General features: G+C 42.8%; 1 protein-coding gene and 1 long non-coding RNA gene across 4 annotated transcripts; one reads left to right on the forward strand and one right to left on the reverse strand.

Moving 5' to 3' along the window:
- The first annotated feature begins 255 nt into the window (after positions 1-255).
- LOC118563394 lies at positions 256-2,545 on the forward strand. Its single transcript, XR_004931190.1, has 2 exons — positions 256-2,030; positions 2,431-2,545. It is a non-coding gene; the product is annotated as an uncharacterized LOC118563394 (long non-coding RNA).
- A 72-nt stretch (positions 2,546-2,617) lies between these two features.
- Positions 2,618-8,781, reverse strand: wu:fc46h12 (uncharacterized protein LOC568958 homolog). Of its 3 annotated transcripts, XM_036137911.1 has the most exons (5): positions 8,576-8,781; positions 8,097-8,205; positions 5,839-5,949; positions 3,632-3,710; positions 2,618-3,528 (listed from the first exon to the last, which is right to left on the reverse strand). In XM_036137911.1, exons 1-5 carry the CDS (start codon positions 8,674-8,676, stop codon positions 3,437-3,439), a joined length of 492 nt encoding a protein of 163 aa, XP_035993804.1. In that variant the 5' UTR covers positions 8,677-8,781; the 3' UTR covers positions 2,618-3,436. The 3 variants fall into 3 exon arrangements, with proteins under 3 accessions (XP_035993804.1, XP_035993803.1, XP_035993805.1); XM_036137910.1 differs by having other exon boundaries at positions 2,618-3,710; XM_036137912.1 differs by lacking the exon at positions 5,839-5,949 and having other exon boundaries at positions 2,618-3,710.
- Between the last annotated feature and the right edge of the window lie 9,366 nt (positions 8,782-18,147).

An 18,147-nucleotide genomic window follows, 5' to 3' on the forward strand; every position in this document is an offset into this window, starting at 1 on the left:
TTTACATCAACTTCTGATTCTTCTTCATCTGAATGATACTGAACTCGAGACCCATTTGGCCAGACAATATGTCAGGTGGTAGTGTGATGGTATGGGAGACATTTTCCTGTCTGGATCATTTCCAAAGAAGCCTAGATAAGCCGTTGAATGTACCATCTTCCTTGCTGTGGCAAAATCCACACATTTGCTCCTCTGTGGGAGGAACTGGAACAGACTGATGGGTCTCCGCTGATGATGTGGGTCCATACAGCTGGCAGCCTCGGTGTACTTTAGCCCAATAAGTCGTTGTGGTTTGCTGTGAATCAGGGTTATAGGAATGCATTGAAGTAAATTTACACAAACATTTGTCAATGATTGTTGATCAATGGCTTGTGTGTCTTGTGTGAAATTACCAATGTTAATATCGACTAATGTAGCATTTTATTCCCAGATGTACAAGCATTTTCAATTTGGGTTGTTTCAACTTGTTAAAAATCCGTTAAATGGAAGGTGAGTCTGAGCTCTTCTACTGCTCTGATAACTGAGTTTCTACAAACTCACTGAGATTTGACATCTGTTTACTAAAGGTAAGGGAACTACTGCTGGCGACTTCCCTTTAAAAAAATCTGAATTATCCCAGAAGGAAAGTGTGATAGATGTAGTTTAACAAACATGCAGACCAGGACAGATATGTAAATTATTTAGTCTAAAAAGAGCTGACACTTCTTGAACTGAAACCAGTGCTGATAAGTGCTGTTCCTCCTGAGTGGAGCGATGTGCCGGTAGCCGCCTGCTAGCGGCTCATCTGAGTCAGTCAGAACTGTGGGCGAAGGTCACCGGACAGATTAGACAGCTTTGCCAACATACAACAGAGTTTGACGGGGTAGAACTTTGTCTGGTTGGTTGAATCGCGCTATTATCCAAGCAGAAGTCAGCGTGGTTCAGGATGGCACAGCCTTTGTGGGTGTCCTCACACACCCACTGGTTCCAGCACCTTTCCTCCTGCTGTGATGCCCTCAGTTCTGCCCTCTGGTGCAGGCTCCGCCCACATCGCACCATTTCCAGACCCATCTCTGCATGTTCCTCTCTGCAGGGGAACAAGGGTCATTTTGCTCCTTCGCCGTTGCACAACTGGTAGTTATTTCATACCCATTCTTCAGGGTAGGAAATGGACCCATCTTCGAGGGGGTGTTTGGTATTGACAATGCGTTAGCGTCTAATCTCCAGGGATGTTTCCTATATGCTTTTAGAATCAAAGATTTAAAGTATTTTTTTTTTCTTCAATCTACTCACAGTCTGCTATAAGAAAAGCTGGTGATAGACTTTAACTCTGGGGAAGTTTGTTTTCACCAGGAGTCAAAAGCTGTCGTAATACTTAAGAGTCTAATGGCCCAAACATGGATCAGAACCTGCATAAATGGAAACAGGATGTATAAGGCATCTTCAAAGAATAATACATAATTAAATTGAATTATACGTCTGATTTGAATAATGACATGATTATAACATTGTTAAAATCTTTGGTTTATAAAACAAAATGTTCACCTTCAAAGAGAAATATACTGATGTAATGGTATGGGTACATGGCACAAAATAGTTTGTCAACTGGTTTAAAGTGGAAGAAGGATGATGTGAAACAGCGAATTATTAAATTGACTCTGAATGTGCTCGACTGGACCACCAGAAGCATCAGTAGCTACATTACCATGAATTCCTGTAGAGGGCGCTGGTTAAATGGAAAAGCCTGGATAATAAAACCAATCTGTGTTTGTCTATTTTACAACTATTACAATCCATCTAATTTAGGAAGCAGGTGGAACTTCAGATTAGCTGCTCCACATATTAAAAACAAAAGTAAACAAAGAATTGAAGGACTTAATATTTGATCTTAATCTGCCTTCACATGCTGAAATTCTTCCAAAACAACAGTGCTGCTTTCAGTTGGGTTTGTTACCTACTGCATATTGTAACATTTTGTCATTAAAAGGAAGAATCTTTTTCTATTTTGTTGAAGTTGACTCTGTCTGCTTTCTTATTTTGACTATATTTAGGTAACCTGACTCCGCCAGATAGATTTGCTTCGCATATCCATCTGGAAACCTTCCGTTGAAGTAATTTTGGGAAGGGGCGAAAATACTGGTTAGCTGATTGGCCTATGTTGGTGATAGACAGGCCAAATAAACCAATCAGATCAACGAAGCATATGACGTACTCGTCAACATGCTTCGTCGTCGCTCGTATCCACAAGCCAGGCTGCTCTTGCTGCTGCAGGTAAAGGCTCGTTAGCTCAGCAAAGAAATACTCTGTAATTCCGATAAAACTTGCTCGATAGCCACGCTAACGTTAGTTTCATCGGCTGAAGCCGCCATGTTCTTTAGACTGAACTGTCGATCTTCTCGTTGCGTCACACCTCAACCCGCCTCAAAGCCAACGCTGACTGGACGTATTTAGGATGTTTTGCACTGTATGTTTAGGTATAAGTTAATGGCTGACCTGATTTCTCAGTGTTCTGTGCCGCCTGTGTCAGGACAGCAAAATTACCGGAATAAAGAGAAAAATAACACCACAAATGTTTCAGTTATTAATGAAATAGAAATTTATTGCATGTTGCTTTTATGCTTAGATTTGCATTGCCTTGAAATGTATTTATACCACATTTTACCACTTTACAGCCTCAGTCCTTAAAATATTTAAATAGGGCTTTTTGTGATAGACAAACATGATCAAGTGCATAGTTGTAAAGTGAAAAGGAAGAGGATCCATACTTGACCATTTTATTTAAAACTAAAAATAAAGTCAAGGATGAGCAACCAGCCACCCTGAATCTGAAACCAATAAAATCCACTGCAGCCAGCTCTCCTCAGAAGTTACCTGATCAGTAAATTGTCTACCTGGGTGTAATGAAGTATAAATCTAGATGTTCCACAGTGGAGGGGTTTAGATCAAAGCATATCTATGTGTTAGAATGGACCAAAGTCAAGACCAAAATGTTACCAAGACTGCTGTCAACAGATGCTCTCTATCTAAACTGAGCTTAAGCTACTTTACGAAGAAGAAAAGGCAGAAACATTAGTCTCTGAGATGTAAAAAGAGACATATCAAAGCTGGTTTTACAGAGTATACACTCAGGAAGCTCAATACAAATGCACACTTCTTAATTTTTATTGTACAAAAAAAAATCAAAACCATTTTTATTTTCATTTTATCCTTATGCACCACTTTGTGCTGGTCCGTCACATTAAATCCTTAAAATGAACACAAGGAAGTTTGCTGTCCTGACGTTAAAATATGTGAAAACCTCCAGAAGGATGAAGCCGTGTTTCTGAAAGGATTTTCCTTAAAAAAAAACAGTAATGTTTATCTTTTCATATACAGCCAAAACCTTCCCATTTGTGGTTGTGCAAGAAACTTCTGATCCTTCTCAGCTATATCAGTGTGGGACCTCAGGCCTCCTCTCCTAATCCAAGCTGCAGCTGGCAGTGTCAAAGCCAGGACAGATCCACTTGTTGCTGAACTGCTTGTATCCCTCAGCATCAGTCAGTCTACTTCCTGAAACAGAAAAGAAATCCAACATTTTTCACCTGATCCCTAAGCAAGCGGGAACACAAGCAGACATGTGACCTGTTGCACTCCAGAGAGGCATGCTTCTGACCGTTCATCAGGTTCTGCAGGCTGCAGAAGTTTGTGCTGTTGTCAGCCTGGTCTCTGGAGCCTTCGGACGACGCCTCCCCCTGTTTAGCAAAAACATCAGGAGCAGCCGATTTACCACCAGTCACAGTGACACGGCTTTTCAAAATGGAATATCAGCAAGCAAAGCTGGAAAACTGTCTATGTGTATTTAAACAGTTAGATGAGTGAAAATATCCTCAGATTAACCACATCAGACAGGGTTACAATCTATTTATCTCCCACATCAGAATCCAAAGTTAACACTTATGACTTTATTAAATGTTGCTACAAATTTCTGCAACACCATTTATTCCTATACTGGGAGCAATTACATCAGCCTAAAAAGAATTGTTTAGAAAGTTTGAAGTGGGGTTTCTGTGAAACATTATAAGCGGTCAATATCTTACCCGTCAGACAACCATCTAGGCATCTTTATTTAGATTAAGTTCAGAGGAACCAACTACTGTCTTAAAACAACTCCAAAAAAGCAAACAGCAATTTCTGCTGATGCAATCTTATGAACCTTTAAGCAAACATTCATCACATTTGCACTGAACCGTTTATTTGTGCAAAATAATAAAACAGATAAATAAACCAGTTACTTCATTTACAGCAGTGCAATAGCAAAGGTTTTTGCCACTCAAGATAACATGAAAAACGACAAAAAACTATTTTCAAACAATTATTTCATTTATGAAGATGAATAAAGCTATTTAAATCAACCTGTCCCTGTGTAAAAAAGAAAAAAAAAAGTAATTACACCTCCTGCTCAACCATGAACCAAATGAGGTGAATCCTGACGGGCAGTTCAGGTCGTTAATCTGAGCCGTGCTCCTGCATCACATGTGACCTTTCACACACGCTGCAGAATAAATCAAGCGTACCTTAACAATCTGGGTAATTTGCTTCTGTTATTACATAAACTGCTGCTGCTTCCTGCCTGCCTGCCTGCTTCTGCTGTCACTTTCTGCTTGGGTCTCTTCAGGTCCTCTTAAATTCCGGCAGCCCTGGACTCATGGATAAATAAATGCCCAAACCAACACCAACAAGACTTTGTTTAAATACTCATGAAATAGCTGTAGCATAAACCACATATTTGATATTGGAGCTAAAATGGTAAAATGGTAAATGACCTGTACTTGTACAACGCTTTAACTAGTCCAACCACCTCAAAGAGCTTTACACTACAGTCAGTCATTCACACCCTGACGGTGGTGAGCTATGTTAGTAGCCACAGCTGCCCTGAGGCAGACTGACAGAGGCAAGGCTGCCGTACAGCGGCACCACCGGGCCCTCTGACCACCACCAGCAGGCAGTCCAGGTGAAGTGTCTTGCCCAAGGACACAACGACTGAGACAGTCAAAGCAGGGGATCAAGCCGGCAACCCCTGGACGAATTCCCTAACTCCTACGCCACTGTCGCCCAGAGGAGGGAGGGAAGTCCACTTCCACCTCTGGGACCAGCTAGAACCAAACTGATTGTATAAGGAGTGAATGTCAAAGTTATGGTTCTGTTTAGTTTAACTTTACACTCCTGAGGACTTTTTCTGTTCGTTTATTCACCATTTCAACCACCAGCAGTTATCCTTCCAGCTCAGTCTGCCTCCAGCCACCACCCCACTCTAGATCATCTCCACCTGTTCCCACTAATAGTCACTCAGCTCACCTGTTCACCAGCCTACCTGCCTCTGCCTACCCTTCTCTGCCAGAACGTCTCACTCCCTCCCTTCTTCCTGCGCCTCATCGTTCACTCCCTTCATCGCTCTCTCCGTGTGGTGTGCCTTTGCTTTACCTGCTCGTGGTTCTCCAGTCCATACGGCCTGCTGGTTCTGTCGCCGCCTACATCTCCTGGTTCTCTGCTCATCCCGGTAAACCAGCACTTTCCACCAGGATTTCCAAGACTGACTGTTTGCCTGCTTCATCTGCCATTATTCACCCCTTCAATAAACTCTTTAAAACGTAACTCTGTGTCTGGCTGAAAATCAACTGCATTAAAGATGTGACGGTGAAGACAGCAGGAGATTTATCCACTGCAGGTAAGATGTTGATCTTTAACAGAACCTCCCAACAAACTGTCCCTTCAGATTTTGAACAGCCGATGCTTTTTAAATAAATTCAGCTCACACCAAAAACACCTTTGATGGTTTCCACCATCGGTCTGTCTGCCTGAGGGGAGAGAAGTCCCACTTACAGTCACTTTGCAAACGGTGGACTGCTCAAGAAGAAACTGGAGGCTGTTCAGCTTCTTGGTTCTGGGGGACGTGTGAGTGGCCTTGATCAGATAAGGAGCTGAGGAAACAAGCTGACAACAGAAGTTACATTCAGGTGCGTCTGACGGGAGCATTCTGCACATTTTCAGAACCACAGGCAACGCCAGGGGGGTTCACAGTTCAACGTTTGGGCTGATAGTTCACATTGTTCTCCTGTACATATTAGTTGTTGTTGTTTTCAGAGTTTATTAGAATAAAGAGCTAAAGTTATAAACACAGATTTATTTCATCCTGTCGTGAAGTGATCTGATTTCAGCCTGATCAAATCATAAGCGGTGGAGCTGTGAGAGACTCCATCTGAAACTGAACACATCTTATCAGGCTGGGAAGAAATGATGGTCCTCTTGTCTTCACAGCAGTGTCACTGAGAACATTCCTCACGTACAGAAAGCTGCTATCATTAAACCGTTTTCCATATCATCAAGTACCTCAAAGGGGGAGGTTCACTTGCAGCGGCGAAAGCTTCGGGCTGTCTATAAATTACTCAGAAAGCACAGGGATTATTCGCGGTAGGAGGCAGAAGTTTGCAAACACGCCACTTATAATGAAGAAAAACTTCAAGGTCCTGCTGAAATTCTGCAGGAAGGACAAAGATGGAGAAACTAGTGCACAGTGATTTTCACAAAATGAATCTCAACCTTCCAAGAATTTGTCTGAGCATAACTACCGCGTGTCTGAAGCGTAGCGTTTAACCCACGCTGCACCGGCCACACAGTTAATCTATGGACAGGGACCTGGCTTGCTCAGGAATACGGCAATGTGAAGAAAAACACCGTGGAATTGTACCCACAACCTTCCCATCAAGCCACAGTCACCCACTTGATATCTTTCAGGATTACATGAATAATGTTGCATTTATTTTCATGCTGTTTTATGGAATTCCCTTAAAAAAAAAATTCATTTTAGTATTTTACTGAAATGTGAAAGTGGAGTGGTTTGGATCAAGGAATATTCACGGAATGATGTTCCCCTCAAAATCAAACAAGCCACTTCACCACCACTTTAAAAACACTTTTAAAAATGCATTTTTATACCTTAGCTTTCAACACAGCATGAAACTTTTGTTTTTACTCTGTTTTATTGTTTTATTGATTTTACTTTTGTTTTTAACTGTATATTCAGATATTTTATTTTTCTCCTTGTTTTATGCTTTAAATGTTTCATCTTCTATATGTGCAGCACTTTGTTGCAGTCATGCTTGTTTTAAAGTGCTTTATAAATAATTTAAGTAAGTAATTGGTATTTCATGCTTTTTAGGGCTTTATAGTGTGTATGTACCACTGGGTGCTTCTGGGAGAGCATCTTCTTCCAAATTTCAGCCACAGTTTGGTAAAGATCTATTGATTTTCCCGCCTAATGTAGGCCCGTGTTACGGAAAAGGCAAAGTGAGGACAAATTGACTGCAGGAGCAGAATGATTTGGATCAGTGGTAAGAAATCTGTCCAGACCTAAACCCCACTGAGAACCACATATCAATTCTGAAAAAGTAGATAGAGAAACGGAGGTCAACAAACATGAGATCAGACCAGAATGGATCCCTATCAGTCAGGTTTGGTTATTTGCATTTGCTGATAAAAGCATTTAAAATTGCATTGCTTCTGAGTGTTGATTAGAAACGTAAAAATGAAAGGAATGTAAAAATGAAATAATTAAAAAGGTTGAAGCCACAGAATAGCCCCTACGTGGTTCTCCAAGAGCCTTTGAATGCATCATCAACAGAAACAATGAAACATGAAGCGCTGAATGATACAGGTTCAGAAAAAAAGTATTTTCTCATTCATCTCTTATTGTGACAGATTGATTGGCTGATGCTCTGAACATATTGAGAACTTCTTTGGTTCTACTGACCACTTAAAGCACTTTTACACTGCAAGTCACATTTACCACAACGTTCACCCTTTCACACAGCGATGCACAGTGTTGGCAGGAACCTGGGGCTCAGTGGAAGTTGGAATCAAACCTACAACTTTCTGACAGCCCAATGACAAGTGTGCCCACATGGTTGCAGCCATTGTAATCTCACAACACAGTTTTTTTCTGATGGTTCTGACTAATGAAAGAAGATCACTCAGATCATTATCTGGATCATTCTAAACAATGTCGATTCCCTCATTGAAAAAGAAAAAACTCCACCTGATCAGTGACGATTGAGCAACATGCTACGTGTGAATGCTCTGACCTCGTAGGAGCACTTCTCTCCTGTTTCCACACAGCTTTCCTTCACCTGCCAGGCCTGGATCTGGTTCACCAGCTTCCCACTGACGTCCCCGCAATCGATGCCAAACAACCTGCAGAGCAGTGAGGGCTTGCAACGTTAACCTGCACGCTGGGATTCAAGAACAGCTACCAAAAAAGTACATTAACAGCATAAAAAGATGAGCTCTGCATTCCAGGAAGTTAACTCAGAGAATGAACCAGTGTCAACGCTTTCTAAGACAGGAAGGAGAAGCGGCGGCGCTCAGAAATTTAAAGTCATCACCAGCTTCTCCTTAAAAGCTCTAAAAGACTTGATGAGCAACGCGGCTAACACATAAACGCATCATTTTCACATCAGACAGTTTTGGGTTTCAGTAAGCTGCACGCGTCCTGCACAGAAGAATTAGGTTCAACAAGCCTTTATATCATAAACATGCAGAAATTGAAAAAGATCAGCATCACCATTTGATTTTGCACTGTGCAGTGCTGCCAGACAGCGAGGCGGCCACCGCTGCCGCCGCAATGAGGGCTGAGGTGAAAAAGAAGATGAGTCTGGAGTCCATGGTGAGGTCCCGTGGCCGATGTGTCGCTCGTCTTCAGAGGATCAGGTGGATCTGGAGTCTGATAGGAGCAGCTCCTGTGTCATATGGACAACTGGAAGCGGGGACGGTGCCCTGGCACTGACATGGCCTTCATCGAGCGTGAGAAAACACGTGGGAACACCGCACATCCCTGGTGACTTCAGCGGTGACTAATTCATCCTTCATGGGGAACTTTTTACAGCAAAATGGTGTGAAGGGCTGCTAATGTTGTTAATCCAGAAGACAACAGCAGAAAAAAACTGCAACCATCAGAGCAGATTTATGAAAAAAAGGGAAATGTGCTCAGCACTGTGTCGCTGCAGCACAGAAATGTTGGTCAAGGGCAAACAACACTTCATAGCTGAGGGCTGAAGCTTTGGCCTTATTTACTGCATTGTGACATCTTGCAGATTTGGCCAAAGCCCTCTGTGGGCTGAAGTATCTGGAGGCAAATCTGTCCAACGGCTCATGTCTGGCCCAAACTGGCTTATCAACAGGACCACTTCCTCCGTCCACTGCACCAGATCTAAGACTTAAGAGCACAACCCATAACTGTTGCCATTTAAAGGTGGAAAAAAAGCCGTCCAGTGGTAGATCCTGTACGTCTGCATCTATACGTTAGTGCCAGTGCTGGTAGAAGGAGACGACATTGCCAGGTTCAAGAAAACATATACTCATAACTTGATTTATTAAACGACTCAGCAATAAAATAAATAGCAGGTGTTGTCCTGCAGGAAGCTCACAACTCCAAATCTTCCACCGCCTCCAACAGCTTTTCCTCCAGGATTGTCCTGCATTTAGCCCCGACCATCTTAGCACTGGAGATGATTTAGAAGCATCAGAGTAAGGAGGCTGAATGCAAGTGCAAAAAACCTGGGACCATTGTGGTTGTAAAATCGACAAAATGGGGGAGGGGAGGGGGACCTAGAAGTATGAATACTTGAAAAATTTGCTTTTTCTGTTTGAACATCAATTCAGAATGAGAAGCACAGCTCCTGGCGACCCAAAACGTCTTTACTTTCCTGACTCCAGGCAGTCCTTCCTGTCAGGCAGCAAAAGGCAGCGTAGACACCATGACAGCGACGTATTTATTTATCAGACACATGATGTTTCTTTAGGCTGCATCCGTTTACCTCCAGGAGACAACCCAGTCAGTGTACATGTTCACATTATGCCTTCGTCACACCGCTGAAATTTCTTTTTGCAACGCGTTGTTGAACTAATCTCATAAGTTCAAATCACGGTTGGCAATCAGTTATCTCTCCCATAAAAATCCTTGTTTCACAGTGGCAGAAATAAACGGACAGCCAGCTGATCTCCTGAATGGCCTGTTGACTGATGCTGGGATAACGAGGAAGCCGAGGTCCAACAGCATTTGACACGCAGAGCCTGAAATTCTGCTGAAAGAAAAGCTTTCTGTTCGCTCACAGTACTTTTGGTTTATATAAGACTGAGAAAGATTGTCAAAACCAGATAAAAACGCTGATGGTTCTAACACGCTGGAACGTGAGGAGGAGCAGGTTTACTCTGGGCCTGTGCTGAGAGCAAATATTTAAAAGTGGAAGTGCAGCTAAAATCTCAGGCTAGATACAGTTGAAACCAGATATAGTTTTAAGTCAGAAAGGATAAATAAAATGATTTCTGTTTGCTGAATGCCAGTATAATTGAAGACTGTTTTTTCTTGATTTCTAAAAGTCAGTAGTTTACATTGGCCATGATTGTTAAGCCACAATTTCCCTAAACGACAATTTGTAAGCTTCTGAGCAAATTAGGAGGTTAATATTCTGTGGATGTATTTTAAAGCGACACCTCCATATCTCTGCTACAGTGTGACGTCCTCCTGGTTCAACCTTGGGTACAATTTACAGATAACTGAAGCATAACGCCAAATTAGTCATAAAATGACTAGTGACTGAAGGACAACAGAGTCAATGTCTTGGTGTAATGACTGAAAACAGAGGACCCAGAATTCAGCCAGACAAGATCAGATAGTATAAAAAGACTGTCTGCAGGTCGGGGTGGATCACTGGCATCTGGGATAGGAACCACTGGAAGTGGAGACAGCAGGTTAGTGACCAGAAAGAGGCCTGCTGGTGGGTGAATGTCGCTGGTGAAGCCCAATGTGATCCAGAGTCCGATCAGGGAAACTTGAAGGATTGTACTCCTGGGACTAGCAGGAGCTCGGTGGTTGAAAAACAGGCACAGGGTCAGAACCGTGATAGCAGAGTCAGGCAGGATGGTCAGGGGGAATAACCGGAGTCCGAAATCCAAGAGCAGGTCCAGGGTCAGAGCCAGGTGATCAGAAATCCAGAGACAATGCAAATCAGAATCTGGGGGCAGAATCAGGGCACAGAAACAGGTCAGATATCCAGGAAGCTCAAACAGTCGGGTCTGACAGGGGTTAGGCAGGCTCAGAGGGTCAGGAGGCAGAAATAGGTTAGAAACAGGCAGGCGGGATACAGAACACTGGATTAAACTCACCGGTGGCTCGTAATAATCTGGTACTAGTGACTGGTCTGAGAGGTGAAGGCTGATGAGAACGGGGCGGAGCTGCACAGGTGTGCCAAATGGTGAACCAGACACAAGGCCCTGATCTTAGTCCCAAAGAAATGTGTGGACAGGGCAAAGAACTGTATGCATGTAAAGCTGGAGGAATGGGCCAAACCTCTATTGGATCATCATAGCCCGTTTTCCAATGCAAGCCCCAGGATTTGGTTTCCCAGAGTAAACCTAATCCTGGGGCTTTTAAGTTTGATGCATTTCCATTTGCTAGGGGTAATTCATGTAAAACAGCCCAATGACGTATAAGGAAGTTGTGAGGGAAACTGCAGTACTCCGGTCCAGTGGGTGGCAGAAAGAAGACAGCACAGGTCAAACAGATAAAGGCTCAGAAACTGTGGCTCCATCCAGATACCTTTAATTATAGCTTCTGTTCCTTGACCTTTCATGGGGTCAACAGTAACAACATTATCATGGGGAGGAAAGGACCTTCGGACTGCTGTATCGATTTCGGACAACCTTTAACTCAGACGTCATTATGTGACAGAAATGGACATGGACGATGCAAATGCCTACAGAACAAGAGCAAAGAGCACACTCTCTTCTCTCCGGCCAATTCTATTGATTTATGTGAGGTGGGCTGTGCTCATATGTCATGGCACGGAAAGGATTGTGGGATTCCTTATAGCTCTTTAGCTCGGGTAAGGGACCTTGTGAGGTTCCTATGCTAAATTAGTTGTGAGAGGAAGCATACAGGCTCCTTTTCCTACCTCCTTCCTTACTGACTGCACTATTCGGACAGCTGAAACACTTCCGCTTTGGCTAAAGAGTCCCTACCCAACAAGGGTATTTGGATGGACCCAGATCTGTATCCTGCCACTCATCCGGACTCTGGAGAAACAGGATGGAGAACGAGCAACTGGATGTGCTGCTGGTGCAGTTGGGACAATACATTAGATTTCACTAAGTACAATCTGTACCCTGGTCATCCCCAGATGGCAGCCAAGTCCTAAACAAAGGCAGGAGTCCTAAAATAACATAACCAGACTGCTGGTGGACCTCTGGGGGGGTTTCTACTGCCGCAAGGTTCTCTGTCAGATGATACAGAGTCACAGGAGGAAAAGTGATACTACATGAACCTCCACTATCTGGGGCATTCACCTTGTTTGCTCAGCTCCTCTTTCAGTATCAGCTTCTCACTCTGGGTCCCTGAGTGCTCTGCCTGTCTTTTAAACTTGACTGCATAAGGATTCATACCCAATGAACATTCCGACCACAACCTTCAGTGTATTTATAAAAAAAATTATGTCAACTATAAGTTATGCATATTTGTGAAGATGATGTGTTTTTCAGAGAAATGAGCAATTATTTTCAGTCCAACAGATTCTTAAAAGTTATGCCTGTGTGTAGCTGAATTTCTGTATGAATGTGGCTGTTCTGTAATGGCTTTGGTGCTTTGTTAAAGAACTTCTTTAAAACTCCAGTCCTGGAGGACGATGTCCTGCAACTCATGGACGTGTCCCAGGTGCAACACACCTGATTCAAATGGTCAAATGCCCTGCAAAGTTGTGCAAAGTCGTGCTGATGACCTACTTTCTGTCTGGCACGTTGAGGCTGATACTCATACTTCCATGACATGGGAAGAACTGTAGTGTCAGAACTAAAGGAATGCAGAAGATAAGATTGGGATGGAGTTGGGAAGAATTTTAAACCTGCATTAGGTTGGAAAACAACATGGTGACTTTCATCCAAGTGGGTCAGCCCAGAGCCTATTTGGGCTCTGGTTCAAAAAGTCAGCTAGCGGCATCATCTTGAATGTTCATTGGTCAGCCTGTTGATGTGTGAACATCTAATTGAATCATCTGAGGGTTTTTTTTTTCTTTTGCATATACTTTTCTTCTTTAAACACAAACCATTTGGCGTTTTGTAATAAACCTGATGAGGGCCACACGCTGAAAAATATTGATCTGCTATTGAAGTGGTGAGAGAAAAAATAGAAACCATGGCATCCCTGCAGACCTACCAAGACATGACTGATTGGTTGGTCGGGTGGAAGACAGAACTATGAAAGTTTTTTTGTAAGCCATGTAGCGGACACAGCAAACATGTGGCAAAATGGGGCTCTGGTCTGATGAGACAAACATTTAATTGATTTAACAGCAAAACACTGAATATGGGCCTGAACACACCATACCCATCATGAAACATATTGGTGTTAATGACTACCGCCCCCTGTTGGCAGTCCTCTCGGTCCTTTTCCCTGGAGGAGCGGTCTTCTTTTATTTTTGACTTCTTTAGTAAGAAATGACTCTTGAAACTATCATTTAACACATGTAATCTAAACAAGCTAAAGAAATGGTATAGCTCAGTAATGGGCTCTTTTATTGATCACGCTGCAGGACAAAGGAAAAATGGGGTTGACAGCCCAGAACAAAGGGAACATTAGCATTTTATAGAACCGAGAATGTACACTCCCATGCAAGTGAGTGTTCCCATATGACATACGCATTCCTAGTGTGACATTGCTGAAGAATGTCTCCCCAGATTCTGGAGGCTGACCCAATTTCTTTTATCAGTCCATTTTGTCCAATCTAAGTGTCACTTCTCTGACGTCCATAATTTCTCTGAATCATCTGTTATCTTCCCAGTAACTGCTTTCAGCAGCTCTGTAGTTTCATATAATATCTAAGAGCGGGGACAGAGACAAAGGTCAAACTGAAATCCCACAGAGGATCACCTTCCAGCAGAGCAACAAGATTAAACATGATAGCCATGCGTTGGAATGGCCCAGTCAAAGTCCAGACTTAAATCCAGTTGAGGGTCCTTAGTAAGACTTTAAAATGTACGTTCACAAGCAGTGCCTGTCCAGCCTGACTTAACTTGAGCTATTTTAAGAAGAAGGTGCAAAAGGATCAGTCTGTTGATGTTAAAAGCTGGTCACCCCATAACTCGCTTTCCTTCAACTCCACAGTTATGCACTGCTTTGTAATGTAGATCTGAGCTGAATGAGGAACGAGATGGTAGGTAATCAGTTTTGAATGAACAGTTCAGCCTTTACAGCTGAAAGGTGACAGACTTAATTATAGGTGAATAAATGATCGTCAGGCAGAAATGCTGTATGCTCAGCTTTGACAGCGGGGCTACAAATTGTTTATTTCGTTTATTTTATATATAAAATAGAGCAATCTGGAAAAAAAGGAGCAGTTTCAGACTCTGGTCATGTTCTTCAGCGTCAGGCTAAACTTGGTGTGTAGTTGATTTCCCTGGATGAGTCCCTCAAGCTGGAAAACACAATATGTTTGGATTTAAGTCCTGCCTGGATTGTTTTTTTTTGTTGTGTGTGTGATTTTTTTTTTTAAAGAAGACAAATGACTTACCGTCTTCATGACTTGAGCAAGTATAGTCTCATTCATCTCATGGTGGGACTTGATGGCTGTTTGAAAGAATATTATCACTGCAATGAAAACAAAACAAACATGTTTTAAATAAAGAATTCTTGTCTGTGTTTACTGTAAAATCCATCTTACCCCTGTCCGTTGAATTCGCAGCAGGCAGGACTGGTGTGGCTTGAATGGACCTTGTAGGGGTCGTGGATGAAGAAACTGTCCCATCCGGAGGCGAAGAAAAGGAGCCTTTGGAGACACACACATCCACCTGCTACAAACCCCAGATACAAGCTATTTGCATTCATCACAGCTGGCGTACTCACCTGTCTGTGCACCACATGAGGCCAAACAGCTGACAAACAGGAGCAAAGGCAACATGCTGAGGTTTGACTCCATTCTGAGGAAAAGGGATCCTCTGGGCCCCGCTGAACGTCTGGCTGTTGTTGGGTGTGTGCAGGAACACTGCACCTTTGCAAGAGGGCGTGGCTCACAAGCAACAATGAAGATATTCCATGAAGAATCATCAGAACGAGCACAAAGACAGTTGAACAACAAATGAGATCAGCTCTATTTCGATGGAGTCATACTGGCAAAATGACATTAATACTTTTAAAGCTGACAAGTCATTACGTTTATTATTAAGAGTTAAAATCCATAAAGTTAAACAATGACCTGAAAAAGTACAGCTAATGCTCCCACTAAAAAGCATTATTCTAATATCAGCCTTTGACTTCACTGAGGCTGCATCCAAAACGTTCCCATTATAGTATCTGTAGTTTCATATAATATTTAACACTGGTGCCCTGTTCCTTGAGCTTTTAATTGGGTCAATGGTAAGAATTCTATCGTGGGGAGGAAAGGAGCTTCGGACTGCTGTGCTGATTTTGGACCGCCTTTAACCCCAACGTCATTATGTGATGGAAACACACTTGGAAGATTCTAGTCAAATCCTGGTCTACAGCTTTCCGAAAATGAAGTAAAACGCGCACGTTCGTTTGTTAATTTCCGTGAGGTGTGCTTATGAGTCATGTCATGCAAAAGATTGTGGGATTACTTATAGCTGCTTTGCACCAGTTTCATGTTTAAAATGACAAAAGAAATATGAAAAAGCTTATGGTGCATCTTCTTTCTGCCTTTCCCCAACGATCAGGGACCTCCTGGTTGTGTCTGGGGCTGCAGTGTTCTTATTGGGTAAAACACCTTTAAATCTAGTGGCTGAGCACATAAAAGACAACCTCCTGATAATATAATATGCAAAAAACACCACCAAACGTTATTAACGCCACCGCACGTACTAGGCCAAAAACCTTTTTGTTTTATTTCTAGCAGTAATTACTTCAGTTTGTATTTTATTATGCTGCTCATAAAGCAATGTCTACACTGTGTTAGGTCATTGGCTGATCTTTAATAAATGTTTTAACCAATGTATCAGACTCATTTTGATCTGACATTAGGTTGGTACAACGTTAAGTAGCTTCTGATGTAGTTAAGCTACTTTTAACACATTTGTGTAACTTAGCTTGCTATATTTCTATAGGTGGTAGCTTTTGTGTAGTGAAGCTTAATTTATTGTTGAGTAACTGATAGCTTAGCTCACTACACTGGACAAGTAGCTTGTCCAGTGTAGTGGACAATGAAACTGAAACACCTCTCATTTTAGTGTGGGAGGTTTCATGGCTAAATTGGACCAGCTTGGTGGCCAATCTTCATTAATTGCACATTGAACCAATAAGAGCAGAGTGTGAAGGTCCAATTACCAGGGTAAGAGCGCAGTTTTGCTTAAAATATTGCAATGCACACAACATTATGGGTGACATACCAGAGTTCAAAAGAGGACAAATTGTTGGTGCACATCTTGCTGGCGCATCTGTGACCAAGACAGCAAGTCTTTGTGATGTATCAAGAGCCACGGTATCCAGGGTAATGTCAGCGTTGTGTTAGCTGTGACATCATCCAGGGAAGACAGATCACCCGCTATTACCATCTAATGTAGAACAGATTACTGGATCAATGTGTGCTTCTGTGCTTTTTTGTCTGTCTTGTTGTGTCTCTGCTCTGTCTTCTCTAACTCCCAGTCGGTCGAGGCAGATGACCGTTCATACTGAGCCCGGTTCTGCTGGAGGTTTTTCCTTCCCGTTAAAGGGGAGTTTTTCTTTCCACTGTCGCGTCATGCTTGCTCAGTATGAGGGATTGCTGCAAAGCCATGTACAATGCAGACGACTGTCTTTGTGGCTCTATACTTCTTCAGGAGGAGTGAATTCTGTTTGTCAAGACTTTGATGCAATCAACTGGTTTTCCTTAGATAGGCATTTTTTTATTTTTGACCAATCTGTATAATCTGATTGAAATTGACTTTGAAAGAGAGCTGAGATGATATGTTTCATGAATTGGCGCTATATAAATAAAATAAAATGTAATTTAATTTAATTGAATGGAAACCATCTGTAAAAAATTCAAAATCAGGCACAGCTTTGCTATACAACTTTGATCCAGAACATACAGGAAATTCACCAGGGACTGTGTGAGAACTTAGAAATGGAAAGTCTTGGGCCTAGTAGTCTAAACTCAGATGTTGATCTGATTGAGAAGCTCTGTGGCTGGAACTGGCTGCATGCAGAAAACCCTCAAGCATCTCATTCGTAGACAGTTAAAAAAATGTCTCTCACTAAACTTCCGTCCGTCCGTCCGTCTTCTTCCGCTTATCCGGGGTCGGGTCGCGGGGGCAGCAGCTCTTCAGTAGGAGGCCCAGACTCCCTCTCCCCAGCCCTCTCTGCCGCCAGCTCCTCAGGAGGAATCCCAAGGCGTTCCCAGGCCAGCCGAGAGACATAGTCCCTCCAGCGTGTCCTGGGTCTTCCCCTGGGCCTCCTCCCGGTGGGACGTGCCGGAACAAACCTCACCAGGGAGGAGGCGTCCAGGAGGCATCCTGACCAGATGCCCGAGCCACGCCACTCAACTGGCTCCTCTCGACGTGGAGGAGCAGTGGCTCTACTCTGAGTCCTCCCCGGATGACTGAGCTCCTCCCCCTATCTCTAAGGGAGAGCCCAGACACACGACGAGAAAACTACGGAAGAAAACATTTCAGTATCCGCTTGTATCCGGGATCTCGTTCTTTCGGTCACGACCCAAAGCTCGTGACCATAGATGAGGGTAGGAACGTAGATCGACCGGTAAATCGAGAGCTTCACCTTTGGCTCAGCTCTCTCTTCCCCACAACGGATCGGTACAGAAGCTGGCTCTCACTAAACTGATTTCATCAGCCAAATGTGGTGTACTACTAACTTTTACTTTGGCAAGTAAAATTTGTTGTTAATACATTTTGTGTGATGAATCTAGAATCTTTGCCGAGTGGCTCGTTCGGGTTGTAAGTTTGACTCTTTTTAAGCCTCTCTGTACTGTCATTATATATGATTTTTTCATTTGTTTGCAGGACTTGCAACCTTTCTTTTTTAAATTGTTGTTTTTTGTTGAGATCAGATTATACAGATTGGTCAAAAATTTCTTATATATAAGGGAACCCAGATGATTGCATCTTGACAAGCAACATTCACTACTGGGGAAGTGTAGAGCC

This window comes from Fundulus heteroclitus, chromosome 6, assembly GCF_011125445.2.
Source record: "Fundulus heteroclitus isolate FHET01 chromosome 6, MU-UCD_Fhet_4.1, whole genome shotgun sequence".
Taxonomy (NCBI): Eukaryota; Metazoa; Chordata; class Actinopteri; order Cyprinodontiformes; family Fundulidae; genus Fundulus; species Fundulus heteroclitus.

Bases quoted from the DNA above. Each gene is read 5' to 3' on its own strand.
- wu:fc46h12 (XM_036137910.1), bottom strand. From the start codon at position 8,676: ATGGACTCCAGACTCATCTTCTTTTTCACCTCAGCCCTCATTGCGGCG. The intron at 5,950-8,096 runs GTCAGAGCATTC...TTCTGTTGTCAG, and splicing joins GAGAGAAGTGCTCCTACGAG to CTTGTTTCCTCAGCTCCTTA. The intron at 3,711-5,838 runs GTAAGTGGGACT...TTTGCTAAACAG, and splicing joins CCACCGTTTGCAAAGTGACT to GGGGAGGCGTCGTCCGAAGG.